The sequence below is a fragment of the Leucoraja erinacea genome, chromosome 32, assembly GCF_028641065.1.
Source record: "Leucoraja erinacea ecotype New England chromosome 32, Leri_hhj_1, whole genome shotgun sequence".
NCBI lineage: Eukaryota > Metazoa > Chordata > Chondrichthyes > Rajiformes > Rajidae > Leucoraja > Leucoraja erinaceus.
Genome location: NC_073408.1, coordinates 24314922 through 24338917, shown reverse-complemented (window position 1 = coordinate 24338917; position 23996 = coordinate 24314922). Strand labels below are relative to the sequence as shown.

At 47.7% G+C, this 23996-nt stretch overlaps 1 protein-coding gene across 3 annotated transcripts; it reads right to left on the bottom strand.

The window, feature by feature from the left end:
• Positions 1-2303: 2303 nt before the first annotated feature.
• Positions 2304-23947, bottom strand: LOC129712458 (zinc finger protein 239-like). 3 transcript variants are annotated; one of them, XR_008726061.1, is made up of 2 exons: positions 23807-23933; positions 2304-2955 (listed from the first exon to the last, which is right to left on the bottom strand). XR_008726061.1 is itself a non-coding variant. In XM_055660912.1 (2 exons), exon 2 carries the CDS (start codon positions 22889-22891, stop codon positions 22037-22039), a length of 855 nt encoding a protein of 284 aa, XP_055516887.1. In that variant the 5' UTR covers positions 22892-22934; positions 23811-23947; the 3' UTR covers positions 12633-22036. The 3 variants fall into 3 exon arrangements, 2 of the variants coding, with proteins under 2 accessions (XP_055516887.1, XP_055516886.1); XM_055660912.1 differs by lacking the exon at positions 2304-2955 and adding an exon at positions 12633-22934 and having other exon boundaries at positions 23811-23947; XM_055660911.1 differs by lacking the exon at positions 2304-2955 and adding an exon at positions 12633-22934 and having other exon boundaries at positions 23807-23935.
• Positions 23948-23996: the final 49 nt, after the last annotated feature.

The following is a 23996-nucleotide window of genomic DNA, read 5'->3' as shown; positions in this document are numbered from 1 at the left end:
CCCAAACTGCCTGCAAATGGGTTGTTTGGGTTTGGGTTGAAGTAAAAAGCACTCTCTCTCCCCCCCCCCCCCCCCCCCCCCCCCCCCCCCCCCCCCCCCCTCCCCCTCCCCCCCCCCCCCCCCCCCCCCCCCCCCCCCCCCCCCCCCCCCCCCCCCCCCCCTCCCCCCTCCCTCCCCCCCCCCCCCCCCCCCCCCCCCCCCTCTCTCTCCCCCCCTCCCCCCCCCCCCCCCCTCCCTCCCCCCCCCTCCACCCCCCCCCCCCCCCCCCCCCCCCCCTCCCCCCTCCCCCCCCCCCACCCCCACCCCCCCCCCCCCCCCCCCCCCCCCCCCCCCCCCCCCCCCCCCCCCCCCCTCCCCCCCCCCCCCCCCCCCCCCCCCCCCCCCCCCCCCCCCCCCCCCCCCCTCTCTCTCCATAACCCCCCCCCCCTCCTCTCCTCTATTAGCGTGAGTGCGGGAGGGGGGTAGGTAGTTAGTGTGTGATGCAGCATGCCGCCTCCCCCCCCCACAACCGCAAGTTGGGGGAACAGACCCAACGGGTCTGCACTTGGTCTAGTATATATTGTAAATAGCTGGGGTCCCAGCACTGAGCCTTGCGGTAACCCTATAGTCACTCCCTGCCATTTCGAAAAGGACCCGTTTACTCCTACTCTTTGCTTCCTGTTTGCAAGCCATTCTCTATCCACATCAATACTGAACCCCCAATACCGTGTGCTTTCAGTTTGTATACTAATCTCTTATGTGGGACCTTGTCGAAAGCCTTCTGAAAGTCCAGATATAACACATCCACTGGTTCTCCTTTATCCACTCTACTGGTTACATCCTCGAAAAAGATTCGTCAGACATTTACCTTTCGTAAATCCATGCTGAATTTGTTCAATAATTTAATCACTTTCCAAATGTGCTGTTATCCCATCTTTAATAACTGACTCTAGCAGTTTCCCCACTACCGATTTTAGACTAACTGGTCTGAAATTCCCCCTTTTACCCAATCTATATGTAGATTGAAGTCATCCATTATAACTGTTTTACCTTTGTTGCACACATTTCTAATTTCCTGTTTGATGCCATCCCCAACTCCACTACTACTGTTAGGTGGCCTGTACACAACACCCACAAGTGTTTTCTGCCCCTTAGTGTTTCGCAGCTCTACCCAAATCGATTCCACATCCTCCAAGCTAATGCCCTTCCTTTCCATTGCGTTAATCTCCTCTCTAACCAGCAACGCTACCCCACCTCCTTTTCCTACCTGTCTATCCCTCCTGAATATTGAATATCCCTGGATGTTGAGCTCCCAGCCTTGGTCACCCTGGAGCCATGTCTCCGTGATCCCAACTATATCATAATCATTAATAGCTATTTGCACATTCAACTCATCCACCTTATTACGAATGCTGTTGCATTGAGACACAAAGCCTTCAGGCTTGTTTTTACAAAGCTCTTACCCCTTATACAATTAAGTTGAAAAGTTGCCCTTTTTGATTTTTGCCCTGGATTTGGCTGCCTGCCACTTTTACTTTTCACCTTGCTACCTATTGCTTCTACACTCATTTTACACCCCTCTGCCTCTCTGCTCCCACATTTAAGAACCCCACCACCTCTTATTCTATGTTTATTATTTGTTTCTTCTTTCCCCCCTACATGCTGAGTGCTTCCCTTCTCTGCCTCCTGCCTTACACACTGTCTACTAGCTTTCTCTATTTGAGTCCATCCCCTCAACCGTTCTAGTTTAAACTCTCCGCGGTAGCATTTGCAAATCTCCCCGCCAGGATATTGGTTCCCCATGGGTTTATGTGCAACCCATCCTTTTTGTACAGGTCCCACCTCCACAAAAGTTCTGGAGTTCAGCTTTCTTGGTTAAAAAGCCATGTCCAGTTCCCTACAGAGACAACGAATTTGCATTTCATCCACCAGAATCTCCCTTCTTCACATAGCAAACGAAACTGAATAAAAATAATAAATTTTAAGTGTCCTAGCTCATGCCCATTGGCAGTTCACCGAGGTACATTTGTTAGGTAGAGTGGACACAGCTTCCCGGAAAGAATGCCGACCTGCTGGTTCGGCAACGGTGGCTGTAGCCATACAAAGCCTTAACAACAGTCCATCCTTGCCTGCCCTACCCTCATTTTACAGCGCTCTGCTTCTGCTCCTTAAGAACCCCATGTCTTATTCTATGTTGATTATTTGTTTCAATTTTCACCCTACCTCTGAGTGCTTCCCTCTCTGCATCCTGCCTTACACACTGTTACTAGCTTTCTCATTGAGTCCATCCCCTCAACCGTGCTAGTTTAAAAGGGTAGCATTTGCAAATCTCCCCGCCAGGATATTGGTTCCCCATGGGTTTATGTGCAACCCATCCTTTTTGTACAGGTCCCACCTTCCACAAAAGAGGTCCCAATGATCCAGAAACTTGAATCCCTGCCCTCTGCACCAGTCCTTCAGCCACGCATTTATCCTCCTCCTCGCTCCATTCCTACTCTCACTGTCGCGTGGCACAAGCAGTAATCCCGAGATTGTTACCTTTGCGGTCCTTCGCCTTAACTCTCCTCCTATCTCTCTAAGTTCTCCTTTCAGGACCTCTTCTCTTTTTCTACCTATATGTCATTGGTACCTATATGTACCGCAACCTCGGGCTCCTCACCCTCCCATTTCAGGATATATTGGACGCGTTCAGACACATCCACCGGGGGTAACTCTCTCCCTCTCTTCAGAAGCTCACAGGTTAAGGGGCACTTTGGAACACAACGCTCGGGTCACAGAGACTGCAAGGAATGTGGTCGATATGATGCATGGCATCTTTTATTTTTACACCAGGTTCAGCTGTTAACAAGTCATTCGGAGAGACAAGGGTCACAGCAAAGATGGGTGCAGGAAAAATGGTCTATTGTTAGGTACCCACTCCAAACATGTTGGGAGAGAAGGAATAGGTGACGTTTCGGATCGAGACCCTTCTTCAGACTGGTTGGGATAAGAAAAGAGAGAGATATAGACAATATTTTAGAGAGATAAAGAACAATGAATTAAAGTTATGTCAAAAGTAACGATGATAAAGGAAACAGGCCATTGTTAGCTGCATGTTGGGTGAAGCTGGTGTTTCTCTGCCCCTCTCTTTATCGCCCCCTCCCTTGCCCTCTCTGTCTCCTGGTCTCTCTCTCTTTATTCCTCTCTCTCGTTCATCCGCTCTCTTCATCCCTCCCTCTCTATCTCGCCCCATCTCTCGCTTTCTCCTCACTCTCCTCCCTCCCCCCCCTTACTCTCCCCCTTCTCTCTCTCCTCATGTCACTGCTTATCATTTGCTGGCTATTGGGAATAGTTCAGATGAACAAAAGTGCACTCTCCCTCTCTATGAAACACGGTAAACCTGTGTGTGAAGTTTGTGCCAGGTACAGCACTAACAAATAAACTGATTTTAAATGGTGACCTGACAACTGTTTGGATATTTAGTCACAAATAAACTCGTCTTGAATTGGATGAATGAAAAATCAACACGTGTCCACATTTCTCAAAGACACAGATTACGAGGAAGACATAATATAATTACCTGGCCAATATTTGGTTATTTTTAATAACAGTCCCTGCTGCTCATTGAAGTGTTGATTTCACTTTCTGCCGGTTCCAGGTTTACACTACATGATGGGAGATATGTTCTCTTGAATTACTTGATAACAAGCACATCAATAAAATCTGTGTGTGTTTGGCAGCTTTCTCTGAACCACTGTGTGGTCAGCCTAGGCGGTTGAGTTGGTAATTTACACTCAGACCGACCTTGCTGTCTGATCCGTGGGTTTGAATACACATCTCCCTGTCCACTGGTCTGAAGTAGTTCACAACTAAATAAACTTCAGATTGAACACAGCCTCGCCTTGTGTTCACCGGCTGGAACTAATATGCCACACTGGGTGAAGGGAACAGTTTCTCAACCACCCTTTTTCAGAGCTGAAGCTGCATTTTTTATTTTTTTTCAGCATTTTGTGTTTTTCTTTCAATTGTATCCTGGAGAGAGGCAATTAGTATTTCAAGTATTGGATACAATTTGTATCCCGGAGAGGGGCAATTAGTAATTAAGATGAAAATAACAAGTTAATGCATCCTCACGAGCCATGGATAGAGCAGCAAGCTGGAGTTAGTGCTCATTACAGATGAGATTAATTATGGATACTGAACTTCAGTTAACCCTTAGTAGTCAAACATTTGAAATAACAAGTTCCCAGTTCCGTCGCACACTACCCAGATATATTTTCACCAGTGGCAACACTGACAACATTTGCCTTGTGCTGACCCCCTGTAGAAGATTGGACATGTTTGCAGGTTACCTATCCATGTGTGACCAGTGGACAAACTGCTGTAATAATGATGTAAAAAAGCATGATTAACTCGGTTTGTCTTAAAATGAATCTGTTCTACGATCCTAACATAGATATCCATGGCCAAGTGAGGAATATCTTACTGCACTATTTGTACACACACACACACACCCTCCAGTTATAGAGCCATAGAGACACAGAGTCTCACAGCGTCTTCAGCCCAGCCTGCCTGCCCACACCTGACCACAAGTCCCACCCCCATATTCCTACAAATGGCATGTCTGTCTGTCCATACACTTGTATAAATATTCCTTAAAGTTTGCTGTAGTACGTTTTAGTTCGTACCTTTATACAGTTACAAGGAGAGATAGCTGAATGGATAGAAATTTGGCTTCAGGGAAGGAAGCAGAGGGTGATGGTGGAAGGAAGGTTGCTTCTCAGACTGGAGGCCTGTAACTAGTGGTGTGCCTCAGTGTTCAGTGCTGTGCCCATTACTGTTTGTCATCTACATCAATTATTTGGATGAGAACTTACAGAGCAAGTTTAGCAAGTTTGCAGATGATACAAAAGTGGGTGGTTTTGCAGATAGTGAAGATGGTTGTGATTAATTGCAGTAGGATCTTGATCGATTGGCCAAGTGTGCTGGGGAATGGTTGATGGAATTTAATGCAGAGAATTGTGAGGTATTGCATTTTGGGAAGTCTAACATGGGGAGGATCCACACAGTGAATGATAGGTCTCGAGGTACAATTGTAGAGCAGAGGGATCGTGGAGTGCTGGCGCACAGTTTCTTGAAGGTGGAATCACAGTTGCTGTAGATCGGGTGGTCAAAAAGGCTTTTGGCACATTGGCCTTTACCTGGCAGAGTATTGAGTATAGAGATTGGGAGGTCATGTTGCAGTTGTATAAGACCTTAGTGTCAGGATGTCAAGACTTTCATATGAAGAAAGAATGGATATACTCGGCTTGTACTCGCTAGAATTTAGGAGATTGAGGGGGGATCTTATAGAAACTTACAAACTTACAAAGGGGTTGGACAGGCTAGATGCAGGAAGATTGTTCCCGATGTTGGGGAAGTCCAGGACAAGGGGTCACAGCTTAATGATAGAGGGGAAATCCTTTAGGAACGAGATGAGAAAAACTTTTTTTCACACAGAGAGTGGTGAATCTCTGGAACTCTCTGCCACAGAAGTTAGTTGAGGCCAGTTCATTGGCTATATTTAAGAGGGAGTTAGATGTGGGAACTTGTGGCTAAAGGGATCAGGGGGTATGCAGAGAAGGCAGGTATGGGATACTGAGTTGGATGATCAGCCATGATCATATTGAATGGCGGTGCAGGCTCGAAGGGCTGAATGGCCTACTCCTGTACCTGATTTCTATGTTTCTAGTCCGGCCGCATTTGGAGTGTTGTGTTCAGTTCTGGGTACTGTGTTATTGGAAAGATTTTGCCAAACTAGAATCTTTACAGATACATTTTACAAGGATGCAGGCCTGGCCTGTGGGGAGTGGTTGACTAGGCAGGGACCCTATCCCCTGAAGCGCACGCAGGAGGAAGAAGGGTGATCTTATAGAGGTGTATAAGATCATGACAGGGATATAAGGATATAAGATCATGAGTGGGATAAATTAGCATTAGCGCCCATGTTACCTGCCATCCCCGGGACTGGTTGCCGTGCCCAGGTCACCTGTGAGCCCCGGGACTAGCTGTAGTTCCTAGGTCGCCTCTGAGCCCTGGGACTAGATGATGTCCCAGGTCGCCTGCGAGACCCGGGACTGGCCGTAGCACACAGGTCGCGACACGAATTGAAAAAAAATACGCCTGCGGGCCAGATGATATCGGTTTACGGGACTGAACCGGCCCATGGGCCGTTGGTTGCCGACCCTTGATCTAGCGAGAGAAAGGAACTGATAAAATATCCACATTAGGCAGGAAATGGTGTTAGTTAAACTGTTGAGGCTGAAGGCAGGTAAATCCCCAGGGCTTGATGGTCTGCATCCCAGTGTACTCAAGGAGGTATATTTTTTTCAATTTGTTTTCACGACCTGTGTGCTACGGACAGTCCCGGGACTCGCAGGTGACCTGGGCACTCCAGCCAGTCCTGGGGATGGCAGGTAACGTGGGCGCTACTGCTAATTTATCCTTCTCATGATCTTATATCCTCATATCCTTGTCATGATCTTATACACCTCTATAAGATCACCCTTCTTCCTCCTGCCTGCGCTTCAAGGAATAGGGTCCCTGCCTACTTAACCACTCCCCACAGGCCAGACCTGGCTACTGCATCCTTGTAAAATGTATCTGCAAAGTTTCTAGTTTGGCAAAATCTTTCCAATAACACAGTACCCAGAACTGAACACAATACTCCAAATGCGGCCTCACTAAGGTATTATACAATTGCAACATGACCTCCCAACCTCTATACTCAATACTCTGCCAGGTAAAGTCCAATGTGCCAAACGCCTTTTTGACCAACCGACCTACAGCGACTGTGATTCCACCTTCAAGGAACTATGCACCTGCACTCCACGATTCCTCTGCTCTACAGTTGTACCTCGAGCTCTACCATTCATTGTGTAGATCCTCCTCATGCTAGATTTCCCAAAATGCAATACTTCACAATTTTTTGCATTAAATTCCATCAAACATTCCCCAGCACACTTGGCCAATCGATCAAGATCCTACTGCAATTAATCACAACCATCTTCACTCTCTGCAAAACCACCCACTTTTGTATCATCTGCAAATGTGCTAAACTTGCTCTGTAAGTTCTCAGCCAAACCATTGATGTAGATGACAAACAGTAACGGGCCCAGCACTGAACACTGAGGCACACCATTAGTCACAGGCCTCCAGTCTGAGAAGCAACCTTCCTTCCATCATCACCCTCTGCTTCCTTCCCTGAAGCCAAATTTCAATCCATTCTGCTATTTCTCCTTATAACTATATAAATGTACGAACTAAAAAGTACTACGGCAAACTTTAAGGAACATTTAGACAGGTGTATGGACAGACAGACATGCCATTTGTAGGAATATGGGGATGGGACGTGTGGTCCGGTGTGGGCAGGCAGGCAGGCTGGGCTGAAGACGCTGTGAGACTCTGTGCCTCTGTAACTGGAGGGTGTGTGTGTGCACAAATAATGCAGTAAGGTATTCCTCACTTGGCCATGGATCTCTGTGCCGGGATCTTAGAACAGATTCAATTTAAGACAAACCCGGTTAATCACACTTTTTAACATTATTATTGCAGCAGTTCGTCCAATGGTCACACGTGGATAGGTAACCTGCAAACATGTCCAATCTTCTACAGTGCGTCAGCACAAGGCAAATGTTGTCAGTGTTGCCACTGGTGAAAATATATCTGGGTAGCGTGCGACGGAACTGGGAACTGGGTATTTCAAATGTTTAACTATAAACGGTTAACTGAAGTTCAGTATCCATAATTAATCTCAACTGTAATGAGCACTAACTCCATCTTGCTGCTCTATCCACGCTGGTAAACACGGCACGTGAAGATGCATTAACTTGTTATTTTCATCTTAATTACTAATTGCCCCTCTCCGGGATACAAATTGCCTCTAATCCTTGAAATACTAATTGCCTCTCTCAATTGAAAGAAAAATACAAAATGCTGATAAAAATAAAAATGCAGCTTCAGCTCTGAAAAAGGGTGGGGCAATGCTCGCGGACTTTTGTGCAAAAGACATACAACAAATCAACCAAACAAATTATAAACACAATCATAACACACATATTCTTTTACATAATAAATAATGGAAGGAAAAACGTTCTGTAGAGTTAGTCCCTGGTGAGATAGGCGTATACAGTCCGAATTGCCTCTGGGAAGAAACTCCTTCCCAACCGTTCTCACCGCATGGCAACGGAGGCGTTTGCCTGACCATAGCAGCTGGAACAGTCCGTTGCAGGGGTGGAAGGGGTCTCCCATGATTTTGTTTGCTCTGGAATTGCACCTCCTGTTGTATAGTTCCTGCAGGGGGGTGAGTGAAGTTCCCATAGTGCGTTCGGCCGAACGCACTACTCTCTGCAGAACCTTCTTGTCCTTGGCAGAGCAATTCCCAAACCAGATGGTAATGTTCCCGGACAAGATGCTTTCCACCGCCGATACGTAAAAGCACTGGAGGATCCTCGGACACTCTGAATTTCCTCAATTGCCTGAGGTGGTAAAGGCGCTGCCTTGCCTTACTCACGAGTGCTGAGGCGTGTGATGCCCATGTCATATCCTCAGAGATGTGGACTCCCAGATATTTAAAACAGTTCACCCTATCCACAGGATCCCCATTTATTCTCAATGGAGTGTACGTCCTCGGATGATGTGCCCTCCTAAAGTCCATGATCAGCTCCTTCATTTTTTTGATGTTCAAGAGGAGGCTGTTATCCTGGCACCAGAGTGCTAGATCAGCCACCTGCTCCCGATAGGCCTTCTCATCGTTGTCTGAGATCAGGCCCACCACCACAGTGTCATCACCAAACTTAATTATTGAATTGGAGCTGAACCTAGCCACACAGTCATGTGTGTACAGGGAGTATAATAGGGGGCTGAGAACGCAACCCTGGGGCGATCCTGTGCTCAGGGTGAGGGACTCCGATGTATTCCCTCCCATCTTGACTACCTGGGGCCTGGCGGCGAGAAAGTCCAGGACCCAGGCACACAGGGAGGTGTTGAGCCCCAATTCCAGTAGCTTCCCGGCCAGTCTGGTGGGGACTGTCGTGTTGAAGGCTGAACTGTAGTCTATGAACAGCATCCTCACGTAGCCCCCCTTCTGGCTGTCCAGATGGGAGAGAGCGGTGTGCAAGACCTGGGAGACCGCATCGTCCGTGGACCTATTCGGACGGTATGCGAACTGCAACGGGTCCATGTTCCAAGGGAGGAAGGCGCAGATGTGATTCTTCACCAGCCTCTCAAAGCATTTCATGACTACCGAGGCAAGGGCCACCGGACGGTAGTCATTCAGACAGGCTGGGGAGGCATTTTTTGGTACCGGTACAATGATGGATTTTTTGAAGCAGGCAGGGAATTGGGACTTGTCCAGGGAGAGATTGAATAATGGCTGAGGCTCTGTTCAATCTGCAGTTTATTTTGTCGACAGGTGAATTTAAACCGATGGATCAGTCAGCAAGATCGGCCTGAGTGTAAATGACCAACTCATCCGCCTAGGCTGTCCACACAGCGGTACAGAGAAAGCTGCCACACACACACACACGCAGACTTTATTGAAGTGCTTGTTTATCAAGTAATTCAAGAGAGCAGATCTCCCATCGTGTAGTGTAAAGCTGGTACCGGTACAAAGTGGAATCAACACTTCAATGAGCAGCAGGGACTGTTATTAAAAATGACCAATTTATTGGGCAGGCAATTCTATGATTTCCTTTTAATCTGTATATTTGAGAAATGTGGACATCTGTTGATGTTTCATTCATCTGATTCAAGGCGAGAGTTAATGGTGACTAAATATCCAAACAGTTGTCAGGTCAATGTTTAAAAGCAATTTATTTGTTAGTGCTGTAGCTGGCGCAAACTTCACACACAGGTTTACCGTGTTTCATAGAGAGGAAGAGTGCACTTTAGTTCATTCGAACTATCTCAATGGCCGGGATCACGCTACCTGTGCCACTGTTCAAGAGACAAGAAATTGGAAGACAGTGCAGATCATTGGGTGACTCAGGAGCTGGTGCAGGCGGTGGGGGCTTCAGGCATAGAGACTTACAGCATGGAAACAGGCCCTCTGGCCCAACTTGTCCATGTCCATGCCCCATACATTCGTATAACCAGCCTGCGTCTGACCCATATCCCTATAACATGAATGTTAAATATTATCATTGACTTTGCTTTGGAACTGATGTGTTACAATGCTGGGAGATATATTCTGCACTCTGTATAACCATATAACCAATTAACAATTGCAGCACGGAAACAGGCAATCTCGGCCCTTCTAGTCCATGCCGAACTTTTACTCACACATAGTCCCATCTACCTGCACTCAGATCATAACCCTCCATTCCTTTCCGGTCCATATACCTATCAAATTTATTTTTAAATGATAAAAACGAACCTGCCTTCACCACTTCCACTGGAAGCTCATTCCACCAGCTACAATTCTCTGAGTAAAGAGTTTCCCCCTCATGTTGCCCCAAAACTTTTGTCCATTAATTCGCAAATCAGGTCCTCTTGTTTGAATCTTCTATACTCTCAATGGAAAAAGCTTATCCACGTCAACTCTATCTATCCCTCTGATAATTTTTAAGACTTCTATCAAGCCCTTCCTTAACATTCTGCGCTCCAAAAAATAAAACCCTTTGTTCAACCTTTCTCTGTAACTTAGGTGCTGAAACCTAGGCAATGTTTTAGTAAATCTCCTCTGTACTCTCTCTATGTTGTTGACATCTTTCCTATAATATGGCGACCAAAATTGTCACACCATACTACAGAATTGGCCGCACCATTGCCTTGTACAATTTTAACATTACACCCCAACTTCTATACTCAATGTTCTGATTTATAAAGGCCAGCACACCAAAAACTTTCTTTACCACCCTATCTACATGAGATTCCACCTTCCTAGATCCCTCTGTTCAACTGCATTCCTCAATGCACTACCATTTACCATGTACGTCCTATTTTGATTTGTCCTGCCAAGATGTAGCACCTCACACTTATCAGCATTAAATTTCATCTGCCATGTATCAGCCCACACTCTTCCAAATGGCCTAAATCTCTCTGTAGGCTTTGAAAATCTACTTCAGTATCCACAACACCACCTATCTTAATATCCTCTGCATACTTACTAATCCAATTTACCACACCATCATCCAGATCATTGATGTATATGACAAACAACAGTGGACCCAACACAGATCCCTGAGGCACCCCACTAGTCACTGGCCTCCAACCTGACAGTTATCCACTTCTCTGGCATCTCCCATTCAGCCACTGTTGAATCCACCTTGCTACTCCACCATTAATACCCAACAATTGAACCTTCTTAACCAACCTTCCATGTGGAACCTTGTCAAAGGCCTTACTGAAGTCCATTTAGACAACATCAACCGCTTTAACTTCATCAATTTCCCTAGTAACTTAAAAAATTCAAGATTAGACAAACATGACCTTCCATGACCTTGTTTTTCCAGTGATTATATATATTATCTCTAAGTATTCTTTCCATTAATTTTCCCACCACTGACGTCAAACTAACAGGTTTACTCTTAGAACTCTTTTTAAACAATGGAACAACATGCGCAGTACGCCAATCCTTCGGCACCATTCCCGTTTCTAATGACATTTGAAATATTTCTGTCATAGCCCCTGCTATTTCTGCACTAACTTCCCTCAATGTCCAAGGGAATACCCTGTCAGGACCTGGAGACTTATCCACTTTTATATTTTTCAAAAGTGTCAGTACTTCCTCTTCTTTGATCCTCATAGTTTCCATAGCTACCCTACTTGTTTCCCTTACCTCACATAATTCAATGTCCTTCTCCTTGGTGAATACCAAAGAAAATAAATTGTTCAATATCTCCCCCATCTATTTTGGCTCAGCAGATAGCTGTTCACTCTGACTCTCTAATGGACCAATTTTATCCCTCGTTATATTTTTGCTTTTAATATAGCTGTAGTAACCCTTTGGATTTACTTTCACCTTACTTGCCAAAGCAACCTCATATATTGCACCTTGCGCAATCTGTTATACTCGAGTTTGACGATTGTGTTTATGTTCAATATATCCTTATCTGATTGTATAGCATGCAAAACAAAGCTTGACACTGTACCTCGGTACATGGGCATCTAAATCCCAGCCCTGTGCACCAGTTCCTAAGCCACACATTCAGGTCCCGTATCTCCCCGTTCCTGCTCTCGCCATCACAATTTGCAGTAATGCCTTTTAACTTGAAGCCAAAGCACCCAAACCACCATTTGCAGTAAGTAGTGCCTTTTAACTTCAAGCCAAAACACCCATACCACCATTTGCAGTAGGTAGTGCCTTTTAACTTCAAGCCGGGGCACTCAAACCACCATTTGCAGTAAGTAGTGCCTTTCAACTTCAAGCCAAAGCACCCAAACCACCATTTGCAGCAAGTCGTGCCTTTCAACTTGAAGCCAAAGCATCCAAAGCATTCCTCCCCAGACAACTGAGAAATAAAAAACACAGAAGAAGCATCTTCAAACCTCCCCCCCCCCCCCCCCCCCCCAGAATCCCTCAGGGAATGCCCCTGCCCTTGAATCAATCCATCACAATTGTGCACGATCAGTTAGCATTATTGTTTTTTTTTAAATACATATATAGAGCAAAGAGTATCATGGGAAGACACTGATTATTTGAGGCTATAAAAAAACACATTTATTTCATTGGAATACAACTTGGCTCCAGCAGGTTACGAGCAAAAGTCCTTGTTGACCACAGCCAGAGTCTTGCGGACGTCCAAGAGCGGTGAACGAGATCCCACCATTCGTAGCTGAGGGGGAACGGCCGGGGAATGGGAAGCGGTGACTCGGGATTAATCCTGACGCCTTTTGCCAGCGCGAAGGCAGAGGAATGACGAAGAGATGGCCCACGATGGGGGGCTGTTGATGATTGGTCAGCTTGAACCTTGCATCCCATCCCAAGAATGGACACGGCGAGCGCAAATTTTTTAGGTGCCGGAGCTTCAACGGGGGCTTCATTTCAGGTTCTGCTTGGGGCCCGGGGGGGGGGGGGGGGGGGGGGGGGGGGGGGGGGGCAAGCTAGTCTCCAAGTGGGTCAAACAAGATTATAGCCTATCACAACATCCCAGTGCAGAGCCAGTATATATAATACTTAATTTAACAATATGTTGCACACACTAATTATCAGTAAATGTAATTATTAAGCAAGTAAAGAAAAAGAGGGTAGCCATGTATTTTTAGAGGTGCTGGACCGGCACCAACTCACCTCGACACTCGCGCAGCTCTGGGGCTTCACACACTCACTCACACACAATCCCTCAGACACACCCCACCCCCCCCCAATCACTCACACACCCACCCACACTCACACACCCACGTTCGCTCACCCACACTCCCGCTCACTCACCCACAATCCCGCTCACTCACCCACAATCCCACTCACTCACCCACAATCCCGCTCACTCACCCACAATCCCGCTCACTCACTCACGAGTGGTCAGCTCGGACCTTGCATCCCATCCCAAGAATGGACACAGCATTCTCGACAGGGCAAGTAGGGCTTATATTGGGAACAGTTCTCCATCCGTTTCCCACCACGGCTGTGTTCTATCGGCACTTTGGAGGGGAATGGACAGGCGACGTGTCAGAACTGGACCCTTCTTTGAACTGATGGAGTTGGGGGAGAAAGCTGGATAAAAGAGATGGGTCTGGACAGACTCCAGGACTTGACTAGGAGTGGGGGGGGGGGGGGGGGAATGTCTCCTTAATTTGGAGAATTCAATGTTCATGTCATTGGGCTGTAAGCTATGAGGTGCTGTTCCTCCAATTTGTGTGTCACCTCACTCTGGCAATGGAGGAGGCCCAGGACAAAAAGATCAGTGTAGGAGTGGGAAGGTGAGTTAAAGTAGTTGCCAAACGGGAGATCCAACAGGCCTTGGCAGACCGAGCGCAAGTGTAGGGTGAACTGTACGCCTAGTCTAGATACAAGGAACAGCAGGTGCCGGTTTACAAAAAGAGACACAATCTCCTGGAGTAACTTGCACCTGGCGAGCATGGACAGGCAACATTCTAGGTCAGGACCCTTCGTCAGACTGCTTGGTGTGGGGGGGTGGAAAGGAGAGGTGGGAGTGGTCGCCTTAGATTCCCTTCCCTCTGCAGATGTGACCGAAGCCACTGAGTTCTGTTCTGATATTTCAAGGACTACTTTGTTATATCACAAGGACTACTTTGTTTGCCCGCGTAAATAAACAGAGCCTTGATTTATGCTCAGCTGCAAACCCCTAAATACGTGTACTTGTGGTCATTCCAGAGTCATTACAATGGTATAACAGGTAACATACAACATGGTGGCAGTGGTTTGTGTGATTTAGCCCAAGAAAGAAACAGAAAAAAGAAAGCCCTAGAAAAATGGACGCCTTCCAGCTCAGCAAAGAATGCCACGAATGCATCTCGATGGGGCCACTACACATAAATACCTGGTTGGAGCTATCGACGGGACACTTCAAGCAGCTGAGGGTGGTGAGTGAAGGCCCACATCCTTTCGGCTTGCTTCGTCTCCGTGAGCGTTTGGTCTCCAGCCCTGGGCAGGCCCGCGTTCGGAAGGCGGAGCGACCAGACGCAAATGAAGGCGCGGCGACCGGAGAGACCGGGCGCACACAGGGGCGCGGCGACTGGTGAGACCGAATGCTCACGGAGACGAAGCAAGCCGAAAGGATGTTTTTTCTTTAAAACCTAAGAGCTTTAAAGTTAAAAGCTGCAGAAGCAGTATTGAAAACTGCAAAAGCTGTAGAGGCAGTATTGAAAAAGCTGTGTATGGAAAACGGTCTTGAGATAAGCAGAAGGCTATTCGATATAAGCCGTACTGAAAACGACCGTTACCAAGGCAGCCATAAACAAGGAACCTTAGAAATCTCAAATTTAATGATGTTTTGAATTCTAACTTTATAAAATGTACTGAAGTATGAAACTTGGAGGACCCCCTTAAGATTGCGCAAATACTGGCAACTAGTAACAAAATACAATTAGTGTTTGAATTTGAAGCTCATATATTGTAATAACGATAGCAAGAGGTGTGTAACCATATAACAATTACAGCACGGAAACAGGCCATCTCGACCCTTATACAGGGTAGTCCGTGATGAACACTTACTTTCACCTAGTCCATTGACCTGCACTCAGACCATAACCCTCCATTCCTTTCCCGTCCATATACTTATCCAATTTATTTTTAGATGATAAAATCGAACCTGCCTCCACCACTTCCACTGGAAGCTCATTCCACACAGCTACCACTCTCCGAGTAAAGAGGTTCCCCCGCATGTTACCCCTAAACTTCTGCCCCTTAATTCTCAAATCATGTCCTCTAGTTTGAATCTTCCCTACTCTCAATCGAAAAAGCTTATCCACGTCAACTCTGTCTATCCCTCTCATCATTTTAAAGACCTCTATCAAGTCCCCCCTTAACCTTCTGCGCTCCAAAGAATAAAGACATAACTTGTTCAACCTTTCTCTAACTCAGGTGCTGAAACCCAGGCAACATTCTAGTAAATCTCCTCTGTACTCTCTCTATTTTGTTGACATCTTTCCTATAATTTGGTGACCAAAATTGTATATCATACTCCAGAATTGGCCTCACCAATGCCTTGTACAATTTTAACATTACATCCCAACTTCTATACTCAATGCTCTGATTTATAAAGGCCAGCACACCAAAAGCTTTCTTTACCACCCTATCTACATGAGATTCCACCTTCAGGGAACTATGCAGTAATTCCTAGATCCCTCTGTTCAACTGCATTCCTCAATTCGCTACCATTTACCATGTACATCCTATTTTGATTTGTACTACCATGATGTAGCACCTCACACTTGTTAGCATTAAACTCCATCTGCCATCTTTCAGTCCACTCTTCCAAATGGCCTAAATCTCTCTGTAGACTTTGAAAATCTACTTCATCATCCACAACACCTATTTTAGTATCATCTGCATACTTACTAATCTAATTTACCACACCATCATGCACATCATTGATGTATATGACAAACAACAGTGGACCCAACACAGATCCCTGAGGCACCCCACTAGTCACCGGCCTCCAACCTGACAAATAGCCATCCACCATTACTCTCTGTAATACGTTTGTTTTGAATCCAAATTTAATATTTCAGGTTACCGTCTTTACGCCGTATATGGCAAGTAACATGCCTCGGTTACCTGAAATGAACTGGCAAGTGCTAGACATTGCCAATGAGTTCTCCTTGATCAAGCAGAGGATGAAATTGTGCCTGCAAGACTTAGAAATCACATTCTAAGCAGGCAACAAAGATAAAACTTGCTTCAGGAGAAGGACTCTGTCGTTTGAATGCATCAGGTCTGAGCAAAGAGAATCAAAACAAGCGAGAAGAGATATGGACATTCTTTGAGGGCCACCTGAGGGCAAAGGTAAATTTCAGAGTCTACAGGTTGGAGTTGATGCAGTATCGCCAGAAACTGGATGAATTGCTCGATCAATTTGTGACCCGGTGCCGAAAAAAGAGTTTCCAATGTAACTTCACTGATCCCGAGCTCAATGAAAGAATCATTGTTGATAATTGCGTCAATGCCCTATGAAGGTTTACAGTGAGAGCTTCTACAGAAGCATGTGGGATACACCATTCCAGAGGCGTTTACATTAGGCAGGCAGTACGAGGCCATTGCGGCAGGCAGACAATGCATTGCAGATTTAGAGCCCAGGTCTTGCAATATAGATGCAGTCAAGACAAGAGGGACAACGAAGCAAAAACCGCAAGATGAGGAGAGACAAAACCCTTGTGGCCAATGTGCTTTGTTTCACAAGCACAAGCAATGCCCAGCGTATCGCGTCACATGTAAGAAGTGTGGCAAGGGAGGGCATTGGGCAAGTTGTTGTAGGTCTAAGAATAATATATGCCCATCTAAATTGTCAAGTGGCAAATACAAACAGGTTGACGAGGTACGGCAACAGTCCCAAGGAGGTTATGCATTGTACTGCGACAGTCAAAATGAAGGATCTAATAGGTTTATCAATACCATCACCATTTCAAGTCTGGACAGGATGCCTCCAATAGGCAACGAGGCATTTGCAGTGTTGAACATCATATGCCCATCGATGAAGGGGCAATGTCGACTGAAGGTGAAGATAGACACCAGAGCTGGAGGAAATACCCTTCCCCTTCGGGTCATACAAGACATGTATCCACGTGACAAATATAAGCAGTACCTACGACCATGCAAAGTCCAACTGATGGCATATAACGGGACAGAAATCCTTTGTGTTGGAACTATATCCATTTCATGCCGATACCAAGGTGGTGTACTCAAGAATTATTCGTGATGGACGTGGCAGGACCCGCTTTCATTGGCCTCCCAGGTATCAAGCAACTTCAGGTCTTCACGATATATGCCATGGGAACAGAAGAGCACCCATCAAACGCTCGGAAGGAGCAAGACAGTTTCAACTCAGTGGGAGACCTAGTGAAGAGATGGCCTAAATAGTTCGACAGGATTGGCAACTTCAAGGAGCCAGCAACCCTTCATCTCAAGGAGAAGGCCACACCACACATAGACGCACCAAGGAAATGCAGTGTCCATATCAGAGACGAGTTGCTGGCCGAGTTGGATAAAATGGAGGAGGATGGAATCATCAGAAAAATAACTCACCATACGGACTGGTGCAGTTTAATAACAACCTCCGTTAAGAAAGACGGATCAAGCAGGGTATGCCTAGACCCAAAACGTTTCAATGCAAGTCTCAAATGTTGCCCACACAAGATCCAATCCTTGAAAAAAATCAATCCAGCTTTTGCCAATGTGAAATCCTTCACCAAACTTGATGCAAAAGCGGGCTATTGGTCCGTCCGACTTGATGAGGCAAGCCAGGAACTTACCACGTTCCGGACACCTTTTGGCAGGTATTGCAACAGGTTACCTTTCGGCTTGTCCATGAGCCAGGATATATTCCAGCGACGTATGGACACAATCATAGAACAGGGTCCTGGATGCATCTGCATTGCAGATGATATTGTCGTAGTGGGATCCACGGAACAAGAACATGCCGGTAATCTGAAGAAGCTGTTTGAGACAGCATCCCAGGAAGGACTAGTTTTCAACAGTGCAAAGTGCGTAGTGAAGGCCATCAACTTCTTCGGGTCAGTCTATTCAGACACAGACATCAGACCAGTTCCTTGTAACATGAAGAACATTCACATGATGCCAACACCGCAGGACAAAGAAGATCTGCAACGGTTCCTGGGGATGATTAATTTTTTGTCGCCCTACATCCCAAACTATGCTGACCAGGCCGCCATCTTGAGGGATTTACTGATGAAAGATGTCCCATTCTTGTGGCAAGAAGACCACCAGATGGTGTTCTGCGACCTGAAGGGCAGCATACAAGAGGAATCTGTACTCCAGCACTATCGCCCAGATGCTTCCGTCACCCTCGAGGTAGATGCGTTATTGAAAGTAGTAGGAGCATGCCTTTCGCTGGAAGGACGGCCTGTTGCATACACTTCAAAAGCTCTGTCTTCATGCCAGTCCTGCTACTGCAATATTGAACTTGCCTTAGTCTTTGGAATCACAATGTTTCATACGTACCTATTTGGGCGAGATTTTAAAGTTCCTCTTGTCACTATCTGTGGCAAACCACTCCCAAGTGCCCCACCCTGACTGCAGCGGATGCTCATCAAGGTGCAAGGATACAACTTCACCATAGAGCACAGACGTAGGGCAGAGATGATCGTTGCTGACACTCTCAGCAGACTGCCCAACCCGCAGAGATAGAGAGCATCGATCTCCATGTATATGTTGAGAGCATCTTCTTCGACAATGTCAAAGACACACTAGACATCGACTTGATGAACTTCGGCAAACCCAAAAGAGGAGCTGCAGACAGAAAGTTGTCGTGACGCTATACTGCATATGGTCATGCAGTACATTCATTCTGGATGACCAGCGACAGGAGATACCTGCTGAACTATGGCCCTACTGGCCTTCATGAGACGAATGGGGCCATGTTCAAAGGAAGGCAAGTAATCAATCCTGAGTCGATGAGGCAGGATATCCTGCATCAACTTCATGCTGGCCACCAGGGCATCGAAAAGACTCGATTTCTAGCAAGACAAATGATCTATTGGCTCAACATGAACCGTCACATTGATGACCTTGTACAAAGGTGTAGTCAGTGCCAGAAGCACATGCCAGACCAAACGAGGGAAACACTCATACCACACGAGATACCAGTCACACCTTGGACCAACATAGCAATGGATGTTTGAACTTGACAAGATACAATATCTTGTTATGGTAGATTACCATTCCAAGTTTCTGGTGGTGCATAAGTTGACAAGCACCACGAGTGCCATGGCTGCTAATATGGTGACTGCAACATTTGGCCTCCTAGGAGCACCGACGGAAATCTCCGACAACGTTTGTTGGAGAACTTGTTCAAGTGCAAGCAATGGGGAATCACCCAGACGACGTTCTTACCTAGGTATCCTCAGTCGAATGGACTTGTTGAGAGAATTGTACAAACGGTGAAATCCGTCATCAAGAAGTCCTTGACAACGGAACAGAGTGTAGCAGCAGCTTTACTCAACTTGCGTGCTGCACCGATTGATTCCAAGTTACCGTCACCAGCAGAGATGATGTTTGGAAGACAGATACAGACACCTCTAGCCACTAACCCTGACACGGACAAGACATACCAAGGGCAGAGGAACTTTGAGTGACTTGAAGAGCGCAGGCAGCGAATGAAGGCGCATTTTGATACTTCGGTCAAGAGACAAAACTTGAAACCATTACACATTGGACACCAGGTCCGGGTTCTGGATCAAGCAACTCATGACTGGATACCAGCAGAAGTGAGAACAATCTGTGACAAACCCCAATCAAGATCTTACATAATTGAAACTCCAAATGGAAATAGATTAAGACGGAATCGGGTGCAGTTGTGAGATGTTCCTCCACTGGAGCAACCAGGTTGTGGTCCCCATTGCAAGACCAAATATAAAGAGGAGGAACAACCGGCACATACTGCTGATGGAGAATACATGACACGTTCAGGACGTGTTAGTAAGAAACCTGCACGTTACAGTTGATAATCATTATTGAAGAATTTTAGTTTTTATAAGAAAGCAATTGTGTGTAGAAGGTACACAAAAATGCTGGAGAAACTCAGCGGGTGCAGCAGCATCTATGGAGCGAAGGAAATAGGCGACATTTCGGGCCAAAACCCTTCTTCAGACTGATTGTGTGTAGAGTTTTGTTTATTAACCATATTTTTTATTTGATGTAAGACAAGGGGGGTGTTGTGATATTGCAAGGACTATTTTGTTATATCACAAGGACTACTTGGTTTGCCCACGTAGCAACATGTATATGTGGGAATGACTTAATATGGGCGGGGCACTCTGGTTCCAGATGGCCGTGAATTAAACAGAGCCTTGATTTATGCTCAGCTTCAAACCCCTAAATACATGAACTTGCCGTCATTCCAGTCATAACAATGGTATAACAGATACCGGACCACGAAGTACAACAAGTTCCTCCACCGCTTTAGAGGGAATGGACAGACGACGTTTTGAGTCAGGACCCATCCTCAGCCTGATTGGAGAGGGTGGGGCAGGAAGCTGGAAAAGGGAGATGGGGGCTGGACAAAGCCTGGCAAGTGATAGGTGTTCACAAAATGCTGCAGTAACTCAGCAGGACAGGCAGCATCTCCAGAAAGAAGAAATGGGTGACGTTTCAGATTGAGAACCTTCTTCAGAAGTGATAGGTGGGTAGAGGTGAGGGAGACTCAAGAAACTGCAGATGCTGGAATCTTGCATAGAACACAATTTAGTTAGATGCACAGAATCTCTTGCCTGGAGTGGGGGAAATCGATGACCAGAGGACATGGGTTCAAGGTGAAAAGATTTAATAGGAATCCGAGAGGGATCCTTTTCACACAAAGGGTGGTGGGTGCAGGGAACAAACTGCCAGAGTAGGTAGTGGAGGCTGGGACTATCCCAACATTTAAGAAACAGTTAGATAGGTACATGGAATAGGACAAGTTTAGTGGTATATGGACCAAAAACAGGCAGGTGGGACTAGTGTAGCTGGGACATGTTGGTAGGTGTGGGCAAATTGGGTTGAAAGGCCAGTTTTCACTGTATGATTCTAACACAAAGTGCGACAGTAACTCAGCGGGTCTGGCAGCATCTGTGGAGAACATGGATAGATGGCATTTCGGGTCGGGACCCTTCTTCAGATTGACGCTATGTTGACAGATGAGGGGGTGATCGGCAGATGAGTGAAGTGAGTGACTGAGGCGAGAGAAAATATGATAAAAGGGTGTGAGATAAGGAGAGGAATGTATATGTGTAGCTTTAAGGGACATTGGTCAGGTAGCATTTGGAGTATTGCTAGTCACTCCATTACAGGACTGATGTGCAGGCTTTGGGGAAGGAGCAGAGATGATTAACCAGAATGGTTTAAAAACAAGAAACTGCAGATGCTGGTTTACACAAAAGGACACGAAATGCTGGAATAAGTCAGCGGGCCAGGCAGCATCTCATGAGAGAAGGAATGGGTGAGGTTTTGGGTCGAGACTGAAGAAGGCTATCGACCCAAAACGTTACCCATTCCTTCCAGCATTTTGTGTCTACCTAAACAGCACCTATCCTTGTTGCGGTGTGCCAGCAGGCTGGAGGAGCAGGCAAAGGCCTTGCCACAAAGCGGGCAGGTGAAAGGGCGCTGGCCGGTGTGGACTCGCCGGTGCTCCAGCAGATGGTCAAGACTGGTGAAGCCCTCAACACAGGGGAAGGGTAACTCACCACTGTGGGTACGCCGGTGCTGCCACAGGCTGGATATGCGTGTGAAACTCTTGGCACTCAGCGCACACAAAGGTTCTCTCTCTGGTGTGTACTGGCTGGTGCACCCGCAGTCCCCTTGTGCTCTTGAAATGCTTGCCGCTCGCCAGTGTGGGCCCGCTGGTGCTGCTGCAACCCCCCGCGAGCTGGCAAATGCCTCACCACAGTACGGGCAGTCTTAGGGATGGCCACTGGTATGCACGTGCTAGTGAGACGGGGCGTGGGAGGCAGTGGCAAAGCGCTCTCCACACACCGGGCTGGGGACGGGACGGTCAGCGGCGTGCACCCGCTGGTGCTGCAACAGGCTGGAGGGGCGGCTGAAGCCCTTGCCGCACTGGGCGCAGGTGTAGGGGTGCTCCCCAGTGTGGGTGCGCTGGTGCTCCAGCAGGCTGGTGGAGTGGATGTAGCTCTTGCCACACTGGGCGCAGGTGTAGGGGCGCTTGCCGGCGTGGGTGTGCTGGTGCTCCAGCAGGTTGCTGGAGCGTGTGTAGCTCTTGCCGCACTGCGCGCAGATGTAGGGGCGCTCGCCGGTGTGGGTGCGCTCGTGCCTCAGCAGGCTGTTGGAGCGGGTGAAGCCCTTGCCGCACTCGCTGCAGGTGTAGGGCCGCTCCCCGGTGTGCAGGAGCCTGTGCACCTTCAGGTCTGGCGATGACTTGAAGCCTTTGCCGCAGTCGGAGCAGGTGAAGGGTCGTTCACTGCTGTGCACCCGCTGGTGCCGCTGTAGCACCGACAACTGGACAAAGCTCATGCCACAGGTGGAGCAGTCATAGAGCAACTCGCCCCAATGCACCCGTCGATGGTTCTTCAGTTCCTGAGCTGTCTTGAAGCTCTTGTCGCATTTGGAACAGTCGAAGTGGCGTTCTTGCGTGTGCACCTGCCGGTGGTTCTCCAGTTGGCTCGGGTGCTGCCAGGCCTTGCCACAAACGTCGCACGAATAACGCTTCACCTTGTTGTGCACCATCATGTGGTCCTCCACTGCCGCCAGCCCATCAAAGCTCAGCCCACACACCGAGCAGATGTAGGGCTCACCGACACCCTGGGCGCCCTCCCCGCCCTCCATGGCCACTCACGTCCCCGTCTCTCACAGCAACGGCTCCTAAACCCTGCAGGAGGGGAACACAGAGTGTCAACAAGCTGGCAAACAGGACATTACAAGCACATATTGGGCACGTTTATGGCGGCACAGTGGTGTAGCGGTACAGCTGCTACCTTACAGCCAGAGACCCGGGCTCGGTCCTGACCACGGGTGCTGTCTGAGTGTAGTTTGTGCATTCTCCCCTTGTCCTGCGTGGGTTTTTACTTGTCCTGTGTGGGTGCTCCAGTTTCCTTCAACATTTCAGACATTCAGGGTTGTAGATTAATCGGCCTCTGCAAAATTGTTAAATTGTCCCTAATGTGCATAGGATAGTGCTAGTGTACGGGGTGATTGCTGGTTGGCGCGGACTCAGTGGGACGAAAGACCTGTTTCCGCGCTGAATCTCCTAACTAAACTAAATCAAAGAAGGGTCTCGACCCAAAACATCACCCATTTCTTCTCTCCACAGATGCTGTCAGTCCCACTGAATTACTCCAGCACTTTTCGTGTCTGTCTTCTCCAAAGTTGCTGCCTGACCTGCTGAGTTGCTCCAACACTTTGTAATAGAGTGCTACAGCGTGGAAAAATGCCCTTCAGCACAATTCGTACCTGTGCTTCTAGATATCACGGCTCTACACATTCCCCCCAGTCCCCTGCCATTCACAGTGAAGACTCTGCCCTGGTTTCACTTCGTAAACTAAATCCTCCCCACCCCCAAACAGGGGCTTCCTCCCTGTGGTCCCTGCCCCTTACCCCTGCCGCCGCCTCCTGCTCCTTACCATCCTTTGCTCCCTCCTCCTTACCCCCACCTGACTCCCCTCAGTTCCCTGTCCCCATTCATCCCCCTCGGCACCAAACCCACTCCCGCTTGCACTCCCCCTCCTCCCCTCGTCCACTCACCCACCCGGGCCGCCGGCCAGTGCGGGTCCCCTTCACCTCGGCCCGGTCCAGACCACGTCTCCGCCCGCTCTCGCTCTTAGGCCCAGGCTGGAGGACCATCGGCGCTCGCCTCATCCCGTCTGGAGGACCGGCCCGGAGGACCATCGGCGCTCGCCTCATCCCGTCTGGAGGACCGGCCCGGAGGACCATC